The 26,819-nt window shown below is 39.9% G+C and overlaps 1 protein-coding gene across 3 annotated transcripts in view; it reads right to left on the bottom strand.

The window, feature by feature from the left end:
- Positions 1-2,724: 2,724 nt before the first annotated feature.
- The window catches only part of ptprua (protein tyrosine phosphatase receptor type Ua), a 158,608-nt gene continuing 134,513 nt past the window's right edge, over positions 2,725-26,819 (bottom strand). The window contains exons 20-29 of one of the 3 annotated variants that reach the window (XM_055018039.1): positions 24,150-24,247; positions 22,383-22,499; positions 22,052-22,206; positions 19,019-19,154; positions 16,819-16,968; positions 13,825-14,139; positions 10,933-11,058; positions 6,965-7,122; positions 5,912-6,047; positions 2,725-3,766 (exon numbers count right to left, since the gene is read on the bottom strand). In XM_055018039.1, coding sequence (XP_054874014.1) covers positions 3,704-3,766; positions 5,912-6,047; positions 6,965-7,122; positions 10,933-11,058; positions 13,825-14,139; positions 16,819-16,968; positions 19,019-19,154; positions 22,052-22,206; positions 22,383-22,499; positions 24,150-24,247 — 1,454 coding nt within the window. In that variant the 3' untranslated portion in view covers positions 2,725-3,703. Of the gene's footprint in view, positions 3,767-5,911; positions 6,048-6,960; positions 7,123-7,182; positions 8,672-10,932; positions 11,059-13,824; positions 14,140-16,818; positions 16,969-19,018; positions 19,155-22,051; positions 22,207-22,382; positions 22,500-24,149; positions 24,248-26,819 lie in introns of those variants that run through there. The other 2 variants (XM_055018040.1, XM_055018041.1) reach the window with 2 other exon arrangements.

The raw sequence follows: 26,819 nt of genomic DNA, 5'->3' as shown, positions 1-26,819 counted from the left end.
CCACTGCTGTTTCAATGAAAGTCACACTGATCTCTAAAGCATTCAGATCAGCCTTTAAAAGAAGAAGGCGGCAGCAGTGAAGGCAAATCTGAAGATGCATGTTTTCTTTGCAGTAACATATGAAGGTAAAGCAATGGCAGGTTTGTTTAATCTGACATAAACAGATGCGTTGAGGAAAGTGCCATCCCCATCCTTTTGTCCGCTGTACACAATAGCAATTGTTTTTCATCCAACGCATATAATGCAGCTTTTCATCATTTTTTTAATGTAGTAAAGGCAGATCTATTGCTTCCGAAATACAAAGAGAGAATGTAATTGAACTTGTGAGACAACCCTGACAGCAAAACAATGCAGCACAGCATGGCCTTCGACCTTTATCGCATTGTTTGACTATTTTTAGGGTTCATTTGTCCTGCTGTCTGCACACCCTCCTCTGCATGCATTAGAAATCATCTGCCAGTGTCCCGTCTCTCATTTAAAAAGTGCACAGGCAGCAAAAAGAGTACAGTATATTGATAAGAAACAGAGTTGGGAGGGGAGTGGAGGGTCAAACGGTGAATCAGCAGAGCTTATCAGCCACTCATAAAACACAGTAACTAGATGTGACATCGCTTGTAAAGTGCCACATGCAGATTAAGTGCGCTGAGCCCTCAATCAATGCATCATCAAGAATCTCCAATTAAAGAATAGACTGAATACTAGAGGCGCTGTTTGGTGGTAATGACAAAAAAGTCCATTAAAGTTGCTAATTAAATGATAAGCGTAAATTAAAATACAAGTCAAGAGAGTGAACCGTAAGATTTTTAAGCAGCAATGTCTGCTGGTTGCATAAGGGAAGGATGATGGTGGTAGTAAGGATTTTGCGAGGGGGGTAGTCTCAACAAATCTTCCATCCCAAATTCTTAAGTGCTTAGAAATACGTCTTCAGAGTGTTCTACCCCCCACAGAGCAGTGACATAAGGCTGTCAGGAGAGGAGCACATCTGTAAAAAGACTCAAGTTTAAACCTGTATTTCTTGGCAGCAACAAAGTCTATATTATTACCAGTTACATTATGTATTCAGTGAAAATGGTGGTGGTTTACTACGTGTTAAATAATAAAAATATACTATTATAGAATATTTTCAACAAAAAAGTACTCAGAGCACAGTGCTCCGTCGAGGTTGTTCATTCTTCCATATGGCATTGTCAGAAATGCAGCTTTTTTTTTTTTTTTTTTTAGAAATGCAGCATTTGTTTAGTAATTATTGATGATCAGAAACCACAGCAACATAGCATATGGCCATGTAATATAGATGTACCCACAAACAAAATGACCTTGCACTGAGCACAGGTGTGTGTTATGCATGTGTACGTTATGTACAGATACCAAATTGTGTGACCTAAATATGCAGCGGACGGCAGGAATTGATAGGACTCAGAAACACGTCCACAACTTAATCAATTGTTCTTTGTATCATTTTCGACGGATAAGTCCCGATAAGTCTGCAGCGGTGGATTTGTAGTAGGATCATGTGATTGTCAGCAGGCAGCTGGAGTAGTGTTCACTTGTCGTCATAATTACTGCGTTGTGCTGCTATCTCACAATGATACAGAAATCTTTCACAAATCCATGGATCCAGACTACAAGCTGCATCACTGCCAAAATCTAATCACTTAGTCCTTGTGTCATTTCTGACCTTCCCTGAAAATTTCATCCAAATCCGTTAGTCCATTTGTGAATAATGTTGCTAGCAGACATACAGACGGACAAACAGACAGACAGACAAACCAACGCCGATCGTCACATAACTCTGCACATGTTCCCTGATGGAGTAATAAGTAGCTGCTATTTGTAGCTTCAAATAGCATACAAAATTGGATACATCAGGAGTACATGGGCTGTTTTCACAGACAAGCAAAAGCCTTCCATCTCTAACAAAGAGTAGAAAGAGCCATTGACGTCTGTCTCTTTGTGCTCATTTATTTTTCATGTTGCTTTGCACCTCTTTGTGATAGTTTTGTTTTTCTGTAGCTGTTTTTCATCTCTTTGTACTCGTGTGTCATTGTAATCATTTTACATTTTGTCCTGTTGTTTTGAGCCTGAGGTCATTGATTCTCTTTGCAAGTGCTTAGAGTCTCTGAGTCATTTTTCTTCTCTGTAGTTGTTTTCTGTGTTTCTGTGGTCATTTTGCATCTATTTGTTAATTGTTTCTGTTTCTTTGTAGCCACTTTGCTTTTCTTTGTAGTTGCACTGAGTATATGTGGTCATCTAATTTTTCTTCTCTTGCTTTTCATTTTATGACTACAGTTATTTTGCTTCTCTTTGAAGTCTCTGTGGTCATTTTGATTCTTTTTGTCATTTTGCACCTTTTTATGGTTATTTTGTGTCTCTTTGTAGTTGTTTTGAATCCCTGCTGTCATTCTGCACTTATTTGTAGTTGTTTTGCTGCATGTGATCATTTTAATTCTCTTTGTAGTTGTCTTGTGCCTCTTTGTTGTCATTTTGCATCCGTTTGTGGTTGTTTCACAACTTTCACTTGTTTAATTGGAACCCAAGAACACATACACTCAGCTCAAAGGTCCCCTGTAACCATTCAGCGATCCGTCTAGAATGCTCACAAGCCAACTGTCTATCCATTCTGACTCTGGTAGTGTATGAAGCCAGGACTGGTTACTTATCTCACCTGACGTGCCCTGCCCTTGTCTGTGAGATGTACAAAAAAATGTCCTCAAAAAGTGTGACTGCTATGCAACAGCTGATTTTATTCATTTTCTGTTTTATACACTATTGAGAAAATAAAACACACTGAATAAATACAAATTTAGAAAGCGACAGAATTTCGCCGTATTTTCACAGCAACACATGATTATTCTTATGGAGCTCTCTCAGGACTAGCGGAGGGATTCATGTTGCAGAATCCAACCTAAAGCAGAACTGGGCCACACACTGCAATGAAACACTTAAGACTGGGCATGCAAATGTTGAACCCTAACCCATTTACAGACAGAGAGAATGGATTGGCACATTGATAAGACGTTGAGAACATCTAGAAACACCCGAAGGAAGGAAAAAAAACACCTATATACACAAAGAATAAATAAAAGAGAAATTAGGTCCAAGACAATTCCACTGTACAGATATGTCCATCAGCTGTGACCGACTACTCTCCTTTCAACCCTTGTTTAACCTTCAATCGTCAGCCTCACCCATGACAAAGTTCAAATATAGTACAGTACAACATGGGATGTTCACCAACAGCAGATTGCACCATTTACAGTATTACAAACAAACACAAAATATCACCCAGTGGTTGGCATCGACTATAGTTCCTTTTCGGTGTTTGTTCATAGTAAGGCAGGATACAGCAGAGCTCTTTGAATGCCGTTGGCGAGGTGTACAACAGGCTGCCTTGACAGTGGTCTTATAAAATGAACTCCACTCCTGTTAGAGTCCTCTGGTTTGGCAGGTGTAAAGTGGCACAGAAGAGTATGGGCTGGATCAGAGCGCCAAGGAAAAAGCAAAAAGGGTTTCAGAAGTGTGTTACAAGTTGTCCAGTGAACTTTCTCTGTCAGCCATAAGGATAAACATTTCATCCAGGCAGGGCAAAGAACACTACCAGAGATGTATACATGGACTAAGGAGGCAGGGGCAAAGATCCAGGAAGAAGGATCCAGGATCTGGACCATTTCCTTGAGGTGAGACAAGAAGAGAAGGATAGGTGCTATCTCACTTCCAAACAGTCCAGGTACTCCTGGGCCAGGTCATAGCAGAACCGGTACTGCTCCTGGGAACAGAACAAAAGTTTAGTTTTCAACATGGGACTGAGTTTATGAAAAGGGAGCATACGTTACCTCCTGGTGGACCCAGCTTTACCACACTTACTCTACCGTTCAAAAGTTTGGGGTCACCCAGGCAATTTTATGTTTTCAATGAAAACTCACACTTTTATTCATGTGCTAACATAACCACACAATGGTTTTCTAATCATCAATTATCCTTTCCACACAATTAGCTAACACAATGTACCATTAGAACGTGCCATAAGAACACAGGAGTGATGGCTGCAAGAAATGGGTCTTTTCTTTCAAAAATAAAGACATTTCTTAGTGACCCCAAACTTCTGAACGGTAGTGTATATCTTTAATTCACAGATTTGTACTTTTTACTTTTAAAGGAGTAGCTCGACATGTTATGGAATGCACTTATTTGCTTATTTGTTAGATGACAGAAACAGGTAGCCTAGCTCTGCTAAATAACCGATCAGAGATACACACTTGGACAAAATTGTTGGTACCCCTCGGTTAATGAAAGAAAACCCACAATGGTCACAGAAAAAAAATTTAATCTGAAAAAAGTAATAATGAATAAAAATTCTATGAAAATTGACCAATGAAAATCAGACATTGCTTTTGAACCGTGGTTTAACAGAATTATTTTAAAAAATAAACTCATGAAACAGGCCTGGACAAAAATGATGGTACCCCTAGAAAAGAGTGAAAATAATGTGACCACAGGGACATGTTCAATCAAGGTGTGTCCTCTAATTAGCATCACAGGTGTCTACAAACTTGTAATCAGTCAGTTGGCCTATTTATAGGGTTACAAGTAGTCACTGTGCTGTTTGCTGACATGGTGTGAACCACACTAAACATGGACCAGAGGAAGTGAAGGAGAGAGTTGTCTCAGGAGATTAGAAAGAAAATTATAGACAAGCATGTAAAAGGTAAAGGCTATAAGACCATCTCTAAGCAGCTTGATGTTCCTGTGACTACAGTTGCACATATTATTCAGAAATTTAAGATCCATGGGACTGTAGCCAACCTCCCTGGACGTGGAAAACTGATGACAAATTGAAGAGATGGATAATACAAATGGTAACAAAAGAGCCCAGAACAACCTCTAAAGACATTAAAGGTGAACTCCAAGGTCAAGGTACATCAGTGTCAGATTGCACCATCTGTCGTTGTCTGAGCCAAAGTGGACTTCATGGGAGACGACCAAGGAGGACACCATTGTTGAAAACAAATCATAAAAAAGCCAGACTGGTATTTGCCAAACTGCATGTTGACAAGCCACAAAGCTTCTGGGAGAATGTCCTATGGACAGATGAGACAAAACTGGAACTTTTTGGCAAGGCACATCAGCTCTATGTTCACAGATGCAAAAATGAAGCATATCAAGAAAAGAATACTGTCCCTACTGTGAAACATGGAGGAGGTTCTGTTATGTTCTGGGGCTGCTTTGCTGCATCTGGCACAGGGTGTCTTGAATCTGTGCAGGTACAATGAAATCTCATGACTATCAAGGTATTCTAGAGAGAAATGTGCTGCCCAGTGTCAGAAAGCTTGGTCTCAGTCGCAGGTCATGGGTCTTGCAACAGGATAATGACCCAAAACACACAGCTAAAAACAGCCAAGAATGGCTAAGAGGAAAACATTGGACTATTCTGAAGTGGCCTCTATGAGCCCTGATCTAAATCCTATTGAACATCTGTGGAAGCAGCTGAAACATGCTGTCTGGAGAAGGAACCCTTCAAACCTGAGACAACTGGAGCAGTCTGCTCATGAGGAGTGGACCAGAATACCTGCTGAGAGGTGCAGAAGTCTCATTGACAGTTACAGAAATCATTTGATTGCAGTGATTGCCTCAAAAGGTTGTGCAACAAAATATTAAGTTAAGGGTACCATCATTTTTGTCCAGGCCTGTTTCATGAGTTTATTTTTTAAAATAATTCTGTTGAACCACGTTTCAAAAGCAATGTCTGATTTTCATTGGTTAATTTTCATATAATTTTTATTTATTATTACTTTTGTCAGATTCAAATGATTTCTGTGACCATTGTGGGTTTTTCTTTCATTAACCGAGGGGTACCAACAATTTTGTCCATGTGTGTATATGTTTCAGTATAGACAGACCACTGCTTGCTCACCATTGTCTCCACCATGTTTGGCTTAGAGTTGCGCAGCGTTTTGGCAGCAAAGAACACGTCCACCATGCTGTGGTGACGAATCATTTCCAGGATCATAGTGCAGGCACAGAAAGTACCGCTTCGACCGCCACCATTCCTGTGCCAGAAAGAGTGATACACAGACAGACACAAACACACAGAATAGAAGCATGAAGATGTAAGTGACCCAATAAAGATGTGGTACAGCAGCTCAGCCAGCTTTTCAGAAGCGGAGCTACAGAGTGAAATGTCACAGTTTGACTGAGCACAAATCAAGCATGCTGTCAGAAAAAGGCCAACTGGCAGACTTTCAAGATGAATATCTGAGCAAAGTTCTCATTAAAATACGGGAGCGGAGACTTAATCAGATATAACATGTCGTATACACAGTCTGACCTGCACAAGGCAAAGAGCCCTGCCATGGAGATCAGGGTCAGTAAAAACCCACGGATTCTTAATGGTTAATTTTTCCTCTGCAACTATGCTCTTGAGTTTTAATAACTCTGAAGAGTGTAAGAATTTTCTTAAGTGTGACGATGGCAAGATTCAAATTACAGCTGCAAGGTGAACAGTGTGAATGCAGTCTGGCATGTTATTAAAATGCAAGCTACTTGAAATCTGAAAATTCAGAGTAGTTTGAAAAACAAGTGACTTGTAGAACTTGTAGGAATGTTAATAGATAATTTTGTTATATAGCACAGAAGATACTTCTGAGTTCTCTCTATGGAGTTCAGAGTTAACCACCTTCACGATTTTGTCACCTGGAATCGTTTTCATTTAACAGGTGAACCTTGTCCAAAATAAACTGGTGTTTGAAACCATTAACTGTGTTTTGCCATGTTAATGTTGGTATCCAGTGAACATATTATGGAAAGAACCACTCAACTATGTGAAGAGAAATTACACTATAAGTGTTCTGGCACTTCTGGGCTGTTATTGTAATTACAAAAAATGTACTAAATGTCTTGCCTGCAGAAATAAGAGTTACATGACATTTAAAAACAGTATGATATAGCCATATGTAAGCAGACTCACAGGCAGTGGACAACGGTGCGTCCCTCCCCACACTCCCTCTGCCAGTTATGAACCTGAGCCAAAAGGCTGAGGAAGGCTTTCTTGGAGTCGGGCACGTCACGGTATGGAGACCAGCGCAGGAACTGGAAGTGACGCACTACTAGCTGGCCTTCCTGAAGCTACACAAAATAGGAATTGAGGAGGGAAGAAAAAGTGAGTTTTACTTGTTACCATACAACACATTATGTATGCTCCACATGTCACAAACTCACTCAAAGAGCTTTCTGGTTATCAGCCAGAGGGAATTCTATCAGCAATTCAGCCCTTTTACTATTAAAAGCAATGCAAAAATGCTGTAAACCACCATGCCATCAAAACTGATCCATTCAAAACCACATTCCTACCAAGCACCAAGAACAAAATAATAAAGCAATAATAAGGCCGATGCCGATTTAAAATCATTGTACTATAGTGCTGTAAACTCTTCCATTTCCTTTGAAATGTAACATTATCCTACTTTAGCATCTGACAGTTAGAATTGCTTCATAGTTCTTCATGGTATTCTTTTAAAATTGCTTTTCAATATTGATATTTAAAGCTGTAGTCATTGATTTATTTATTTTTTTGGCTACTTGGGGGCAGCACACAAAAATGCACACTTATATGTTTACCTGCAAACCTTATAAATAATTTATTCTTTTTTTAAAACTTTGTAGCAGATTTAGAGCAACACGATCATTCTTCATGTGTTTCTGACCATCTCATGAATTTAAGTCTAATATTTACCCTCCTTTTAGCTCTGCTGTGTCCTGCATCAATGTCTGTTTGTGTCAAGTCTGTACATGGACTGGTGCTTGACAGGCATTTCACGGCTTTGTTAGCTAAAAATGACTGCACAAAACTGTAATGTTCCCAGGCCACAATGAAAACAATAAGCTCAAACATTCAGATATGCCTACTGTAGTTGGGGTAGAATTATCAAAAGGTTTGTCACTATGACCCTCCTTATTCACATTACACATAGTCACTTTCAATCCATTAGTACAAAAATATTGATTGGAGTAACCTTTACATTTTAAATATATTTTGCATGTGCTATGATAAATATTTTTGCCCGTAAGAGTATTTTATTGTGGTAGACATCTGTATGTTCCACCTCAGCAGGACCCAGGCTTCCTCCCTTTTTTTTTTCAAAACATAGGTTTGACATATCTGGGTTCTAAAATGCCAAGGAACAGTTAACCCCAATCCGTAATCTAATATGACCCAGCGAACTTCTCTCTGTGTAGATGCTTTTCCTACATAGTAGGGATTAGAAGGGAGATGCAGAACCAGTGGTTTGCAGGTGAACTTTTTACAACTTTCAGCAAAGTCATGGACAGTCACAGGATGCTTGATGGATTGTGGGAACTCATATCCTCTTATGCATGAGCACAAAATACAAATGAAACAGGGACCGTGACATAAAAACACTTCTCCACAGCGTGACCAATAGTCCAAAATTCCACACTCTGAAAGAACACGAGCACTAACAACAACAGCGGTGAAAGATTGAGGCTCAGCAACAAGCATGACTTGCTACACTGAAAAAAACGAGTTATTCTGTCATGTAATGTTTGGTAACAATGCTACTTAAAGTGCCTTTGCTACATCTACTGGACAACAGAATACCTTCTCGGGATAGAGTCTAGCGGTGTCCTGCTCTGTAGTGTCTGTCTCCTCGGGATCCTGCAGAAAGGCCATGTATAAACTGTTTCTGACATGCTGTCAAAGTAATTGAGGGGTGGAGTGGGAGTGAGAGAGTTATGGACGCACTGACAGGGGAGGTTTAGGCCACTATGAGGGTAAGGTAAGGAGGGGCAGGAGCTGGGAGGGTTTGTCTGCTAAAGGAGGCTTAATGACAAGGACACATCTGCTCAACTAGCTGCTGGTAGTCCTACAGAAGACTTCAGAGGATCTACTGAGGTCAGAGGATAGGAGCTGGAAGTGTCTCTTTTGTGTAAAGTGGGAACTAAATTACTCAGACAACAACCAGACGTGCATATACAAAAACTCACTACTCAACAGCAACAGAAATATTTGAGTCATACTCAGATATTGGATATGGTCAAAATATAGAAGCTTCATTTAGTAGCTGATTGTAAAAACATGGAGTTTTCCAGTATTGCATAATTTCTAAACAAAACCACATGTACCTATTAAACAGGTCTTGGCACTATATGTGGCTAATAATGTTATAATGTTGTTGATACAGTTGCTTTGTTGAAAGTAGGATTATTATGCGGCAAATTATTCTAGCCGCTGGGAAAAACAAATGCCAGCTGGGACCTAGGTGACCGTTCAGAATCATTATACTAGTATCAGGCTTCATTAACCCTCTTAAAAATAAATGAATTGATTTGGTGCCAGGATCTGCCTCCCACAGCAACACAGAGTCGGAATAGTTCTTTGCTGAGATAGGACCTGAGTAAATGTTTTTGTCCATATCCAATATTGAAGTAAAACATGTCATACGCTAAGCAAATCAAACATTTAAACAAGCAATTCCAGTAAGGAACAACTGACATATCAAGGCAACTGAAAGTGATGTAGAGATTAAACTTAGATCTTAACAATTCATTATTTACTATGAGGAAAGCAAAATGACAGAAATGACATCCCTTGGAGAAGAAAAACTGGTTTCATTGTACTGTTTTGTTTCATCAGGCACCACTTTGGTCAACAGGGAGATGGTAGTTATATTATTACACTGTAGAAATCTGCAGTATGGGTGTCTGTTCTACTGTGCCCCCTAATGGTAAGGCAATAACACACACATGAAATGTCATGCAAAGTCAAAGCCTTAAGATGATTGAGCTAAGATCTGATTGATGTCACTATATTGTGGACATAAGGACATCCAGGGTTTTCTTCAGGGCTGTATAGTAAAAGTGCAGTAGCAATGCCCCTATTATTTCTAGAAATCTCACTCAATTCTAGAAGTATTACTCACTCAATCCCCCTAATAAAGTTTCCCTGCCCCTCCATTACTCTCTCTGTTTCTCTTTGCTTGTAGTTTTTTTCAGACAGTTCTTATTTGGGGATATATTTTTATCCAATCCTATCACATAAATGTGGTTGCTCTGTTTAAATCTGACATTGAGGCTGTGTGAACTAAAGCACCATTAGCAAGAAACTTCCATATGACATGCTAACAAACATCCAGGTTAGTTTTTACAGACAGAAGCAATCATTTCTCAAATAGAAATGTATTATAGTGGTTAACTGGATATACCATTTCACACATGCCAAAGTCCCTCACTGGTTGTTGATTAACCCATAAAAACGAATTTCTGTGTCACAGATACATATTTTGGAGTTTTTCTTTTTTTTTTTTTCCCCCATGCAAACAATCCCTTCCTTTGAATGTGTTACTGTCATTGGTACACTTAGCCACAGTGCTCACATGGTCTTCTAGCACATAAAAAACACTGCATGTGCATGTTAACTAGATAAAAAAATAAAATAAAATTTCACAAGAAGAGATTTTGAAGGCAGCGTGACATGGCCACGAGACTGGACTCGGGGGGTGCTCATATACTAAAACTGTCTAACAAAAGCAAAAAAGCCCTCCAAAAGTAATGTTTGAAATGAATATGCAGATATGGTAATATGTGAGAGCTACTGGGGATACTGGCATGATGTTTGCAGATTTGATACAGTATTTTTCAAGCTGAGAAGTAAAAATTATCCAAAATATTGGACAAAATTGCCCAAAATAATTTGTGGAATTATCTGTCACGAATCTAAACATGTTTTTTTATCTGTATACTCAGGCAGAACATGACCTTAATGCAGTAATAAATGTTGCACAGAAGGTTTTACAGCAGAAGTTGTGACCAGGAATCTGTTTCTTTGAACAATACAAAATCGTTGACTCCAAATTAACCACATACATTTATCATAGTAATGGGGGACACCAGCTTTCACATTGTGGTGGTTCCACTTACCCGAGTGATGTTTTGAACCCGGAAGAGACGGATGATAACATCATCGTCCGCTGTCCTGGACAAAAGCTCCACTGTCATGGGTCCAAACTGCTGCAGCCCTGGTTCAGGCCAATACTGCAGACAAGGCTGGGAGCAGGAGAGGGGGGGAGGAGGGAGCAGGTCATTAGCCATCACTTATTTGAAGATGAGCAAATCATTATGTCAGGAGCCAGTGATGGCGAAGCCGGTAACAAGACACCTAAGTATTGACAGCAGAGACAATTAGCCTAAATGACAATGATTATCAACAAATAGCAACCGTAAATTAAATGAGCAAAAAAACAACCCACTCATTGCTGGGAACAATCCTTCACATAAGCCGCGGTCACCTAGCCTGAATTATTCATGAGTCCCAATCATTACCATTAGCACATTATAAATTAATGGAGTAAGAGACCTTGGTTGTGCCCGGGAGCGATAAACAGGAAGTTAGCTGTGAGGTGGGACGAACGCACAAGCCAAGGTCTCCCATCACCACTGCTTCAAAGATGCATCCCCCCAGCCAAGAGGAGGAAAAACACAGGGGAGCAGCACTGACATGCTGACGTGTTCTGCGGTGACTTTGGGTTCAGCAGACCCCTGGAGTAGGATGTGATAACGGCATTTCACAGTGACAGAAGGGTATTAACAGGTGACATTGGGCAGTAGGGGAGATAAATATTTATACATTCAGATGGGAGACAGGCAGCCTCAACTCGGGAGGACAAACTGAGTGTGTGTGTTGGAAGGGTACACTGTTAATCCACTGGCAGCAAAAGACAAGGAGGAAGAGGAAGAAAAAAGTGACAAAGGAAGAGGGACAGGTTGCAGCTGACAGGCATGGTGGAAATGTCGAGCAGGAATGAGACATGACATGGTGACAAAACGGCGATAGGGAGACGGCAGAACAAACCCACGCATGAGCAAACATGGGGGAAACGATAAGACAGTAATAATGCAGTTACAGCCCATGCAAATTAAATGGACAGCCTGAATACGGGATTGAAGCTTCGTGGCAGAGGACCAGTTAAAGGCCAGACATGTGATGACCCCTCCTCGCTGTGCTGGGAGGCACATTCTTGTCTTATTTTGAAGGAGAGGGGACATGAATGTTGGCACTACTGCTATCGGCGTGTGATACTATAAGAAATGCCCATTTGAGCAGTCGTACTTGTTTTCACTTTCATAAGCAGGACTCTACCTGTCATTACAAGCAGTGCTGAAGCAATAAATCAATTAAGTTCATTTTTTCGTTTTTAGACAGTTGACAATATTAGAAGTGACAGAAAAGTACAGCAAGTGACCATGGCTGCAAAATTTTCAAATATGACAATCTGCTGGGAGTCTTAGTTTTACATCACCACTTCAGTGTTTTTGGCTTTGAACTGCAGTTTTAAGGCGACAGGTGTTTTCAAAAAAAATAAACAACATGATTATCTGAAAAAAATAACAGATTAATCCAAAATCATTAGCTCCATATATGCTGCTATAATCTAATTTTGACTAGTATGGACAGACTCTCCCTGTTCAACTGATGATGAAGATTGTATGCACAATCTTTTAAACATGATTAAAAGAAACTATACTATGTTGCTCCATTAGATGAGTTTCCACTGCAGAAATTTTTCCCACAGAAGAGGAACCTTTTGAGGAACTCAGGTCCCCTACTATAAGCAAAACATAATGGTGGCAATTGTGGGCTGGAAATGGTATGGAGAACTCCTGCATACTCCATCAATCAGTGGTTTATTCAGTAAACCTCACCCTGAATGTTTCCGTGGAGGGACTTTTTTGGGGGGAGGGTAACTAGGTCCTTTGAACTTTTTTCAAAAAGTTCCTGTCACACATGAAAAGTTCATAAAGTTTATCCTTTTGATGTCCATTTTTGCAGAGGACAGCATTCAAAAGAAAACTGACAGCATTATGTTTACAATATATTAGCAAGCTTTCTCTTTACGTATGCAATGCTCATCCTAGTGGTGTCACTTTTTAAACTTTTTTTAACCACATCACATTTTTGGCTATCTAACATAACATGGGACTCTAGTGAGAAGTGGCACCTCATCACAGTGACAAGAGGCCATTTTCCACTGCAGAAACATACAGGTCAATTTAAGGCAGCTTATCCCTTTGTGTGTTGCTGCCCCAGTAGAGCCTCTTTCAGGGCCGTTTTTGGGGGCGAAAAAGTACCTACTCCAGGGTGGGTTAATAATAAACTTTCAGAACTATATAGCAGCACATGGCAGCTGTTTGATTTCTGAAGGACAAAGAATTGCTCTTCCCTCAGAGAGAGCCTGACAACTTTTTGGTTTACATTGTTGTTTTGTGGCTGTATTTTTGCTCTGCTTTTTAACTCGCTGCTTGCATTGCAGTGTTTGGAATTGGTAGGAAATTGGCCCTGACACTCTTTTCCCTGTATCTTCTTTCGCTAATAAATACATTTGTCAGAGGGAAAGTTGCACTGGTGGCAGATGTTAAACGTTGGTTTGCTGAATAAAGTACACATAAATTAAATAGATGCAAAATGATGCTCTAAAAAAACTGCTTTTGCTTTGGTAGTGACAGGTCTCTTTTGGGATTTGAACCTAAAAAAATCACAGGCCAGAAAAAAACACTGCTCTTGCACTGCAGTAACATGCATTATCAGAGTGTATGTGAATGTACTGTATGGCACTGATCAAACCGTGCTGTGATGCAGATGCTGTCGCACAGAGGGGTTTAATGTCACCCATAGCTAATTTACATGTGGCATGCTGATAAATGAGAAGTTGGAGCTCAGCCTAACAAGATTATTAATAAAACTACTTCTGTTTTCAACATATGCACAGCCAATTGAATCTCCAGCTGGTTTATTTGCTTTCCCCGTTCTCTTACCCAGGCAGAGTTGGACTGGTTGAGCTGGTTAAGCATCACCACAGAGGTGCAGCCATAGTCATACACGAGCCTCCAGAAGTCAGTGGTGGTGCCGGGCAGCGGGTGTGGCGTCACCACGAAGGCAGCGGGCCGGAGGAAGCTGTCGGCGAGCGCTGCATTGATGTAGTTGCTGCTCTCTCCCTCAGTGGTGACGAGAAAGGCCAGGGAGCGGTCCGGTGGCAGGACATCCATGCTGCGGTTCTTCTCCCGGTTCCTGGGCATCAGAGAGATGCTGCATTCCTCCACATCCAGGTGAGGAGTCACAGAGTTCAGAGTCTGGATAGCAGGAGAAGGAGGAAGAGGAGGGCGAGTGGGGAAAGATAATTAGAACGGTTAGCATGTGTGTCTGAGAATGTGTTCACATTAGAGATCCAGAGATAAAATTATCACAAAAAAATATTGTGATCAGAGGAGACAGACAGCGGAACAGAAATGGGATCAAAGAGAGATGGACAGAGGGAATGAAATTATTCTCTAGCACAGCTATCTCCAACCATCTCCCTAATTCCTTAAAACACATTTATTATCAGTAAAAACCTCCACAGGACTTAACACACTTTCATACATTATAAATAGGTTTATTAGAAAGCAATGGAAATTGAAATTTATAGATTTTCTTACTTGCCTGGTTTAGACAAAATGAATAGAGCTTGTAAGTGGAATATTGTGCTCTAGCAAGAGGTTGCAATAATAAACTATCCATCTAATTGGAAGACTCATGAGTGGGACTGAGAGATGAGAAGTGTGCTAACTGTGGAGGAGAGAAATTCTAATTATGCCTACTGAAGGTCACCAGTCAATATATCTAGCATGGACAGGACAAAGCAATAATATTTTGTAACAAGATTTTTATGTGGTCTCAATTTGCTGCTGCCTGTTTCTCAGTAGGCTTGTGCCTTTCAGGCCTCCACCTTGATTTCATTTGGTTTGATTGTGTTCCACTTATGTTTTGTTTCAGCAGTATGGGATTTTAGGTTAGCACCTACTCATTTTCTGTTTGACATATTTAGCGTTATCGTTAAATCACTGGCTTACTTCTTTTTCTTAGTTATGCCGTGAACGAGACACAAGATTCAATCACAGTCGTGTCAATAGCAATCAACAAATGGATATTTACTTAACAAAAAATAAGTCAAGCAGTGGCAAGGCCAGTGAAAAACAGAAGTTAAGTGCAGGTCTTGGTTATGTCATTATTTGTTGACTTGTATGAGTGAAGCACAGTGACTTTTCAGTCAGGAGTTGAGAGCATTCAAGTCATTGTGTAAGTGGAAGAAACGCATGTGGTGATAAGAAGCAAGGCAATCATGTGTGATGTGCAGTTTTGTTGAGAAAATAATTTTTATTTATATAGCACTAATTCACAGCATATGTTATCTCACAGCACTACACACAGAAAGGTTACTGATTTTAAACAGAGAACCCAACAATTAAAATTTCCCTTTGGCTTCCCTATGAGCAAGCACTTACAAAATAAATCTGTGTAACTAAGATGTGGAAACATACTTGATAAATGAAACAAATCCAGCATGCAGAGGAGCAAGTTTTCAGCAAGCTGTTGGAGAATGCATTCATCATGGTGAAATATTTGATGCGCAGACAAGTATGAAGAACATGTACTTTTTAAGGATTGGTAACACCTGTGGACACTTGGGAAAATGTTGTACATGTTGAGAACACTAAAAATTCAACTTTTACATTTTTTTTTTGAATTACAGCATTGTAATTTCATTATACAGCAGAGAAGATATTTTTGCGTTTTCTCTTCTTCTAGTTTTGCTTGTGCTGATTTCATACAGATGCAGGACTTAAATTGCAGTAAAACATAATCATATGGTGAATAAAAATGTGAGAGGTGCAAAAAACACCCAGAAACAGAGGGGTTAAAGCTTAAAAAGGTCAACTTCTGGGCCGTTTTGTGCTGCTGTATTATGTCATCTACACTGCAGGTTCTCTGAGCCCCGTTTTTACTTAACATTTACATTTTGATGGGCTGCACAGTGGTTTGGTGGTCAGCACTTCCGCCTTGCAACTAGAAGACTCATGTAGTTCGCATCCCAGTCTTCCCAGGATCTTTCTGCATGGACGTTACATATTCTCCCTGTGCATGCGTGGGTTTTCTCCAAGTGCTCCAGCTTCCTCCCACAGTCCAAAAACATGCTGAGGTCAATCGATAATTCTAAATTGTCAATAGATGTGAATGTGAGTGTGATTGTTTGTCTCTATATGTAGCCCTGTGACAGACGAGTGACCTGTCCAGAGTGTCCCTTGCCTTCACCTTAAGTCAGCTGGGATAGATTCCAGACCCCTGCAACCCTAATGAGGACTAGGTGGTGTAGATGATGGATGGATTTACATTTTGTCAAAGTGCTGTCTATACATTTTTTTCTTTCAAATGCTGACATTAGCTACCAGCAGTTCCTGTTAATCTATCCATGAATGTATCACTGTAATACTGTGATACTGTGAAACTGTTGGGTTTGTCCTGCTTAATGTCCAAGTCTATTACAGACCATACCATGTAATTTTACTTTGTATGACTCCTAACATCTCCCCGTTTTACTAAAAAGAGTAAAAGCTTGAAAGCATTTTGTTCATTGAACTCAGCAGTTAGCAACACAGTGATTCAACAAGTTATGTACACCTATAGATGAGAGAAAAGGTTAGACACTACTGTTTTGGAGCTGCTGTAACGGTGAACTTTCCCCACTGTGAGATCAATAAAGTTGATCTTATCTTTTTCTGTGTACATACTCTCCTTTAAAGAAATGATCTCTTACTGCTGCTGCTATTGTTGCTGTGAATCAGGCTTTGTGCTCTTAAACAATGTCGACATTAGAACTAGGGCTGGACCTGCATATCTGAATATCCGAATATTCCGTCGTTGTGGTGGTGTCCGAATATTCATTTTGAGATTTGAATACTCCGTTACTACCTCAGTGCTATTCTGTGCGTTACCTGAAACTCCTCTCTGAGCTGCGAGGTGTTGCTCTGAGAGTCGACCTTCAGCATTTCCTTATAAGTGAGAGCAAACTCAGTAACAGGGATGGCGGTCTCTCCACACAGACAGGCCTCCAGGATGGCATCATGGATGAACACATACTGCTCCTGAGAGACAGACAGCACGGGGAAACAAACACGGCTTTACAAAGTCACACAAAAACATCACTGCACTTCTGGGCACCCTAACTGTTAATTGCCCACTTGTGAAGAACAATGCTGAATTTAATTACTGCTGTCGAATGTTGACTAATAGTCATAGCTGTCAAACATTCTTCACATTGTCATGCCCACTCTTAGGCATTGTTTCCAAGCAGAAAACAGTCTATAAAATGGGGTAAAAAGTGCAGAAAACGCATCAGAGGAGCCAAACACTGCCCACACACCACATTTAAATAACGTTACGAGCTGTGCAATTAATGAGGAAACAAGGAAATTTGTTTTGACATTCAACCAAACAAAAGATCAAAGAGACGAGGATACATTCAAAATTACAGGCATAAAACTGTCCCTCTTCCAACTTATTTATCATTTTTAATGTGCTCTATAATTGGAAAAATATGTATTCAACTGGTAGACGAACTCCAGCTGAAAGGTGAAAAGCTGAAATTAAAAGGGGGATAAATACCATTGTTTTGGTATTTACTGTCTCCAATTCCAGAATTGTTAAGAGGAGAACTATTTTTCCAACTTTTAATAGTTTTATTTATTCTAGTAATTAATGTTTTTCTCTGGTTTGTTTATTTGAAGACTGTGAGTTCATACTAAGCACACTTCAAATAGAATGGCTCACAGCTTGTGTTTTTTTCACACAATGGAAGCAAATATCTTAGGAAATGAATGGTTGATGTCTGTCTTTAACAAGTGTCAGTCTGGAGGCTTTGTCTGACACTAATATGGCTTCTTCGTGCTAATGAATGTTTTAACATAATTATATTCTTTTCATGAATGTAGAATCATTCTAATACCAAATGGCCTTGAAACAAAAAATACAATTTTACAAGTGAAGACTTAAAGACAAGCAAAATTAGTGGCGAACAATAACTATGTTATACTTTCAATTACACTGTATTTTCCATTTGAGTACCATATACTGTTTTCCATTAACATTTCAGAAGGAAATATATTTCTGCCTCATTACAGTGTGACAGCTATGGTGCATAGATGCAGTTTCATTTTTTCAAATCGAAAAATGTATAAGTGGACTTTATACAAACAATGCAGTACCTGAAAAGAAGACACTCACAAGAATACTTGTTATTCAAAAACTTAAAGCTGCACTCATCAGCTTTTCATATGAACAATAAATCAAATGTAAAATGTGCAACAGAGAAGGTTCTGTTTGTAGTGATGACTCACCACAGAATTATCATTTGACTCTCCAGTTGACATATGCAGAGGGCAGAAAAATAGCTATATATAGCTACCAACACTATGGAGTGTTTTGGGCTTTCAGCTAATGGTTGTAACTGTAGCAGTTAGATGTTTCTGGAGAAAAGCTCCATTCAGCCCATTGTATGCTTCCCATCCAACACCTAACGGACTGCAGACAAAGGTAGCAACACATTGGTGAACAAAGTGGAACATTTAGCAGCTGAACATTCAAGTGTTTTTCTGAGGAGATGATGGAGACAAAACACTGAGCTAAAAGGAGAGTGAATGTCAAACGGCCAAATGATTGCTAATGTTGCTTCATGTATGCTGTTTTTTAATATGGTCATTACTTTAACATGTAAGATGATGTGTCTTTAGCTTGTTTTGCTGCCCCAAAGTGGCAAAAAAATAACTTCAAAAACTGCAAATAACATAGCTTTAAGTTCTGGTAATATTTGACATGTTATCTGATACATTTTCACATACATTCATATCTTCATGGAGGGAAAAGGACAGTAAATTAGACACATCAACAATCTTTCTCCAGACTGCATCTTTAATACAGGAGTTTTAACAAGTACTGTATGTTGAATGCTGTGCCGGACGCTTTTCCAGCCTAATGAATAAAACTCCAGCGCAAATATCTTTATCAATATTAAAATACTCTAGTGATGTGAAAAATGTGGGGCACCAGCAGGTTCATACTGAGAAGATTAAACCTGTGACCTTCTGGTTAACAACATCATCACGGCCTCTCTAACCATGTATCCACCCTCCCACTCACTTCAGTCTGGATCATGTTGATGCGGCGGGAGCAGAGGGTCTTAACACAGTTGTAGATGTCCACTACTCCTTCACACTCAGCCATATCCAGCATGACATCCAGCACGATGTAGCAGCCGGTCCTGCCTGCCCCCATACTGTTGCAGAGGAGAGAGGAGAGAGGGATCGACAAGCCTGAAAATACCACTGAAATGAAACAAGTCTCAGCGGGGAGCCTTTAGTAATGATCGAGATACTCTGCTCAAAGTCAAATATAATAACAGGGTTTTTTTTTTTCTGGAAGTAAAGAAAGGGAATACAGTGAACATTATTTCCTGGCAGCTTAAGAAATCTAAGTTGAAATTTGAAAGTTAAAACCCTGTTTGCATTTACAAATGCCCTCTGTACTGGCCTATGCCTTCCATGTCTGGGTCTAATACTGCTATAAAGGCATGTGTGGATGTGTGTCAGTGCCTGAGCCCTCTCTAGGTGAGGCTTAGTTACTTAAAAACTTTGCCTGCACTAGGATATTTTATTCCACAAGCGCACATTTGTCTTCATACTTCCACCCATTCATTGTTCTGCCACTGAAAGGGAAAATAATCTCTCTGCACTGCATCAGTGTTGTTGTTGTTAAACAAACACGTCATTTATGATAAAATGGAGGAAAAACAAGAACTGGTGCTTAATCCAAATTAGAAACCCCACAATCCTAGAGCTGGCACACACTAATAGACTGGTCTAAGATAAAAATAGAAATCAACAGATCTCGACATCTGGCTGATTATTTAAAATCCTACGTGCCTCAACAATCTTTACCCATGCTCATATTGCTTCTGCTTGCCTGACTTATAATTCTGGTACTTCCGACAGCTTTGCAGCAGAGTATTAATTTGTTGGACTGACATGTTGACACATCATGCACAGAGCAATCAGGTTATGAAAGGTAGAATGTACAAAAATAAAATTAAGTGGGTGACTCATGAGCTGGAATGAATTTACAATCCAACTACACTTGTGCTGCTTACATGCTGACATCATTCCCTCAAATTCAAATGTGTTATTCACTAGCAAGGAACACACCATCAATTTTGAAGCTTAATTGTTTATTAGGTGCAAATAATTAGTTATATTGGTGATGTGTGAGTTGAGCAGTATGGGGAAAAGCTTAATGGAGGATCAGCAGTGGCTCCTGGGCTGGCAGACCCTCTAGGAAAAGGAGAAGGCAGAAGTAAAAGGAGGGAGGGTGGGGCAGGAGAATAACATATATAATATATTACATAATTACAAGAGCACCAGCTACTCTGATAAATCAGTACACTTTATTGCTGCTTCTCACATAAATAATTTGTGTGGTCTCCTGTTCATTTTTCTTTTTTAAATGATTAATTTAGGGAGCTTTCACACCTGCAGTTTGGTTTGGTTCAGACTTAGGACAAGAAGTAAAATCTTTGCCATTGGCAAAATTTGCAGTCACAATCAATTTTTACAAACAGACGAAGAACCGGTTATTGAGATTGACAGATATGTCAATGATATAACACTTTTGTCTGTCATCCTGCATCATTAACTCTACATGAACCCATGAGGGGAAATTAATTACACTGACTGACAGCAGGTCATTCTGCACTTTACTATGAGCATTTTTAGGATTGTTAGATGATAGTATTGGTAGGAATGGGAGGACAAGGGGGAGTCTTTTACAGCAATATTGCAGATCTGTATCACTGCAAGATTGCTATGCTACATTTCTTTAAATGGTCTTAATGATTTGCATAAACATAGGCAATATTGCTTATAGGGCTACACAGTGACTCGATGGTTAGCACTGTTGCCTTGCAGCTAGAAGATCCTCAGTCTGCGTCTCGGCCTTCCCGGGATCTTTCCGTACGGAGTTTGCATGTTCGCGTGTGTGGGTTTTCTCCGGGTACTCCAGTTTCCTCCCACAGTCCAAACAGTTTATTGATAATTCTAAAATGTCTGTAGGTGTGAATGTGAGTGTGATTGATTTACTGCATATGTAGCCCTGTGTTAAGACTGGTGACCTTTCCAGGGTGTCCCCTGCCTTCACCCTAAGTCAGCTGGGATAGATTTCAGTCCCCCACGACCCTAATGAGGATTAAGCAGTGTATAGATAATGGATGGATGGAATATTGTTTATAAAGATGGTTTTGTAAAAGATGGATCACTGAACGGTTCACAATCAGCAGACTGATTTTACAGGATTGCTGCTTGGGTGGAACATTTGCAAACAGGGAGACGAGTGCTGTCATTAAAATGGATTTAAAAATAACAGAGCTCTCTCCACATGTTCTGCAAAACATTTTAAGTGTGGTGGGATGCTTCCCACAGGTTATTGTTTTCCATTGTAAAAAGGATTTTGAGATAGCAGAAGGAGAGGAGAAGGCTGGCTGACATGAGCTGCTAATGGCAGAATTATACCTGCAAACTACATCCAGTGAGTCAGACTGTCAGACAACAAATGAACTGCACCAGAGTCCACTTGCTTACTGACCGAGACCCTCCTTTTTCAAGTGCTGTCAGTATGACATGCTTTGTGTGCAGTGGATTTCTTTTTTGATACTACGGCTTTTGCAATATTTCCCTGTCTTCGCAGTGTTTCCATTGTTTTTAGGGAAAATGTATTACATTAACAGATGGTTCAAAAAGAAAGCTGTGAACAAGGTTTATTTAGCACAGAGGATTAAAGTCCTTCTCCGAAAAGCTTGACACTATCCTTGATTGCTAAGAATCCTGTTCCTTTGTGAATGTTTTGCTTTTAATGTGTGAAATACCACATTTTATTTTTGTTATCATCACTGTTGTGCTCTCCACCGACACATATACAGCACCAAGAGGCTGACAGTTATTTTGGGAAATGTAGAAAAACACAAACTGCAGTAGAAGTAAACTATGCAAATTAAGTCTATTGCACTGTGTTGAAAATGACAGAAATATGATATTAATAAGAAGGAGAATATTGGAGGATGGAACTATTTACAGCTGCTACATCTGTTAGATGTTCCACTCATCATCAGGGAGGAAGTAGAGTTACCTGCAGTGGACCACCACAGGTCCGGCATCAGGAGGTGTTGAGGCCTTGACCCGACGCAGGAAAGCCAGCAGGCCGGTAGCGTGGTAAGGCACGCCATGCTCGGGCCAGGAGGTGAAGTGGAACTGACACACCTCATGCTTGGCAGGGTAACCTCTCTAATGGACACAGTCAGGGAAATTTTTTTGTGATTATCACCGGACATGTCAATAAAAGTTCATAAATTGAAACCAATGAAACAAGCCTGAAGCTAAATGAGAGCTGTACTCATGTGTATATGACACAGTGGCTATGCTCAGACAGCTAATCTAAAAATAATGAAAGTATGACTCACCCTCTCCATGGCAAAGGTGCGCACAGTGTACTCTGCCAGTGTTTCTGTCTTCAGCAGTGTTATCTTAATGTCACCATAGAGCTCAGTGTCATCAGGCCAATACTTACAGCACTTCATCTGGACAAACAACAAAGTTCAGACAGGTTCACACACATTTGCAGCTGGTTTATCTCAACACTACTAAACAAACTGTCACTCCACTAGATACTGAGATGTCAACAATAAGACAAATTCCACTTTTCTAATCCTGTTGTAACCCTTGGTAAATATTTGGACTTTACAGCAGTTGTTGCACTCATCTCGCCATCGAACTTGAGTGTTGACACCAAGGTAAGATGAGGAATGTTCTGATAGGATTCCTTTGTCCATTTCATACTCTTGGAAATAGAACTTAAATTTGGTGATTGTGTTATGTTTCTCTGTCTTGCCCTGACCAGTAACCCTCAACTGTTATGTTTCTAAGAGAAAGAGCTGCTTTATTTTTCTGTTGATGCAGTGTTTTTTGTGGGTATCGACATTTTCTTTGATTGCTGGCCTCACGGTCTCAACATTTTCTATTGCTTCAGGCTGCAGATTCATTTTCTGATGCAAAAATGGTACATTTTTCTCACCAACAAAGCCTTGGAAAGAATACAACAGACTATGTGGGGAGGGGGGGTTGTACTTCCACTGCAATGTTAAAGGGTAAAATTGCTTGGGCGCTGTTAATTCTACCGGCCATTTTTTTCATCCTTGGAAATATGTGACCCTTGCTAACACTTGCTCGGCTCTGCTACTCGTCTGTATTTCACTTTCACAAAATGAGAAGCCATACAATTTACACTGTTTTTCTTTAATAAACATTTTTAGTATGGAAGCAATTCTTCAGGGTTACTCGAGTTATTTATTACTGGATTTCCATGAAGTTTGAGGACTCACAGACAAATCAAGTCAAAATTAATGTAGCTGATGCAGGTCTAGTCTATATTTTCATAGACTTTGAAATGCTCCCTCCGTTAGTCAGTTGCACCAGTTATCTGCAAACCTTCTTTGGTAATTATGCAATAAATGCTACAGGGATTTGTAGTTCCTTATACGTGACTACAATCTGTACAAACTGGAAAATTCCATAGGTTTTAATGGTGTATCCTCAGTAAATCACTCATTTGGATGTACATAGCTAGGAGCTGTTTTCAAAAACTTAAACTATATTGAATCTTCTTACCACAGATATGTCAAGTCCATGGAGTATCCCTTTAATTTGTCATATGAACAGTAAACTCTGCTCTACATAATATACAAATATGATATGATATATGATATGATATGATATAATATAATATAATATAATATAATATAATATAATATAATATAATATAATATAATATAATATAATATAATATAATATAATATAATATAATATGTGTCTGACTGTAACATTTCCGCTGACTATATTTTTATAGATGGTATACACAGAGGCATACATTTTGAATACTAAAGCAGTAGTCTATTGTATTCACCAAAAGAAGGAACAGTTGATAGAACAGGTGACTATATTCTACCATCGGTCTTCATATATATCAAAGCTTTGACCTCGGACCACAGCCACCAAAGCAAAAAGGTGATCACTCATGTTCAGACAGCAGCAGCTATTTCCTCCAACAAAAAAGAGTGCAGCAGCTCCTCTGATATACAGTGAAAGATAAAGGCAGCTCCGGAAATACATTCGCTCCATCTATCGTCACTTGTGGCTGAAGAGGTCACAGGACAAAGGGAAGGGAAACCTACCCTGCCCACTTCCACCAGCTTGGTGATCATGACAATACTGAAGCAATTCTCCTGCCAAACCATCCGCCAGAAATCGTAGATCATCTCCTGCTTGGGGCCTGCAGAAGAGGAGATATACAGCAGAGGTACAGGTGGAAGAGTGGGACAGGGGGAAAAAAGCGAGGAGAAAAGGTAGAGAAAGAGAGGAGGAAAAGGAGGGCGGACAACTGAGTCATAAGTCAGAAAAAATAGCAGCAATAACCATCAGTGTAGAGGCACTGTGTAATCCATGCCAGGGAATAGAGTAACAATGTGTCATTCATGAACTATTGCCCACTCTCTGTTCTCCTAATACTACGGAGAAATGTCATTTCAATACACCCACAAATCCTCAGCCATTGTGTAAACAAGCTCCTGTGTTGCTTTAACCAAGCACCAGTGGCTGACACAAATCACAGCCCCCTGGAGAAGATGACACTTTCATTGATTTCATTACACTGTGGCGTAGATAATATCACAAGGTCCTCCTTCATACTGACTCTTCTGCCAAATACACTACACCTCTTTGAGTGAACATCGTGTCTATTCATTCCTACCTACCCTGTTAGTTTAATAGGAATATCATCTTGTACCTGACATTGATGACTTCATGTGTAATGTTGATGTACTAGTGTTTCTAAACAAATCATCAAGGGGTGGTATTTTAAAGTTCTTACATTATTTTTGTTATAAACAATGTATCACTCCTAGTGTTGGGTGTTGTCTATATATCCAGTCTCTTATTCCTCTGTGCCATAATGCTTCATTTCTTGTGAAGTCAAGACTTGTGAAGGGGAGAATGAGCTTCGGCCTGGCTGCCACAGACACACTGACACTACCGTTGAAAAGTTTGGGGTCACCCAGGCACTTTCATGTTTTCCATGAAAGTTTCAAGATGCAGTGCACATCTTGTAAACTATGGTCTGATTTAGAGTAAAATAAACAACAGAGCAGGATATATTTAAAGGCAGTGCTACCTTGTATCTTACATTTTGCTACCATTTTGCCATGTCATATGTTCTAAGTCCAATCCACTGTTAGCTCATCGTGTCTGGTTTCAAAAGGCCAACATGACCATGGCCAAACTGCATGGCTTCATAATGGGAGTCCACAACGCCTTCCAATGGGTGACATTACAGTTGTAACAGCCATCTTTTAATCACAGTCTAAGCATAGACAAGACAAAAAAATGCACTAAAAGTGGAAACAAACTTCTACAAATATTTCAAATATGACCTATATTATGCATGAGTTTAAGTGTGTTTGTATCTGTCTTAGTGTGGTCTTCCAGTTAGTAAGTAGTTTGTGAGTACTCGCATTTCAGAATTCCCTGCGCTTCACTTCACTGCTGTTCTTCACCAACAGATTTACATTATCCCTTTAAGCTGAACATGGAAACAGTGTGATCAGAAAGTCATTATTCTGGCCATATACTTTTTATTTCTGCTGATGTGTTTGTGTAGTCTGTTGGGCAATTACCCTTCTGTCCTGACAACCTCCAAATCCCTTCAATCAAAGTCTGACTGATGAGCAAGCATTTCCCATTTTGCTACATTCTCTTATTTGCCACTTGTAAAATTTTATCAAGTGCTTCCACTTTTCGTTGGATTTGTTGACAATCAGAGAAGTAAGAGTAAGACAAGGTTTATCCTTTACCGTCAACTGTGTGATGAACACATAGCCAGAAGAGATTTGACAATCAGACAGATATGATTGAATTCTTTGGTCCTAGTTGAGAAACAAATTGAAAGAGCTGAACCAGTGAATGGTTTTTATAGGAAGTCTAGCAAATGGGGCATTGCTCTAATCCATCCTGCTGATGACACAGGCGTGGAAGAGTGCTTCAGAGTCTGCCTGAGACACAAAGCTTTGGAATTTTAAAAAACCCAGGGTAGGATAAAAATTAAATGAAAAAGGCACACAGGCTTATAGAGGCTTTCTGTCTCCACAGATAAACAAATACAATGAGGTATACATTAGTTTGTTGCTGTTTGTTTTCACTGCTTTTTCTTCCACAGTTGTAAAATAAAAAGGTATGCCTCTCACTACATGCCCCAGGGTAAACATGCAGAGACCTATGAAGGCTGAAAAATACAATAGGAGGAGGAGGAACAACCTTACTTGCCTTTTAATAACAGGGAATGTGCAGAGCATGACAACGACTTTCTCTTTCATAACAGCCAGATACTAGTCTGTATCGACTGTAGTCAACCCAAGGTGAGTCAACGCAGGTTGTGTATGTTTTAATGTGCACACGTGGGCAGCTGCTTTAACCGCTGCTTTCCCTCCTCTTCACAGGGTCATTCGCTGCTCCCTTCTCAGTTTGCAATCACTGCAGCAGGTTCTATGTGTATTAGTGATATGAGATGTTAATTTTTCAGCAGCAGCAGGAGAAACACACTAATGCATTGCCAGAGGGACAGGCCAGTCAGTTGAGAGACGGGTGATGTGTGATCCCAGCAGCTGGGTGAATCTGTATGCATAGCACAACATGCTGCTGCTCTGGACTGGGGCATTCAGAGTATGCTTGGCATTTCTCCTCCCTGTCTGCCGCCTCCCCCCTCATCCACCTCCCCCCCTACCTCATCTCTGGACATAATAGAGAGTTAGCCTGCAGCACCTGCTGCCTGGTGCAGAAGCACAGCTGCCTTA

The sequence above is a fragment of the Amphiprion ocellaris genome, chromosome 15 (assembly GCF_022539595.1).
Source record: "Amphiprion ocellaris isolate individual 3 ecotype Okinawa chromosome 15, ASM2253959v1, whole genome shotgun sequence".
Lineage (NCBI taxonomy): Eukaryota > Metazoa > Chordata > Actinopteri > Pomacentridae > Amphiprion > Amphiprion ocellaris.
The sequence above is the reverse complement of the archived record's forward strand: the minus strand, read 5'-3'. Positions and strand labels throughout refer to the sequence as shown.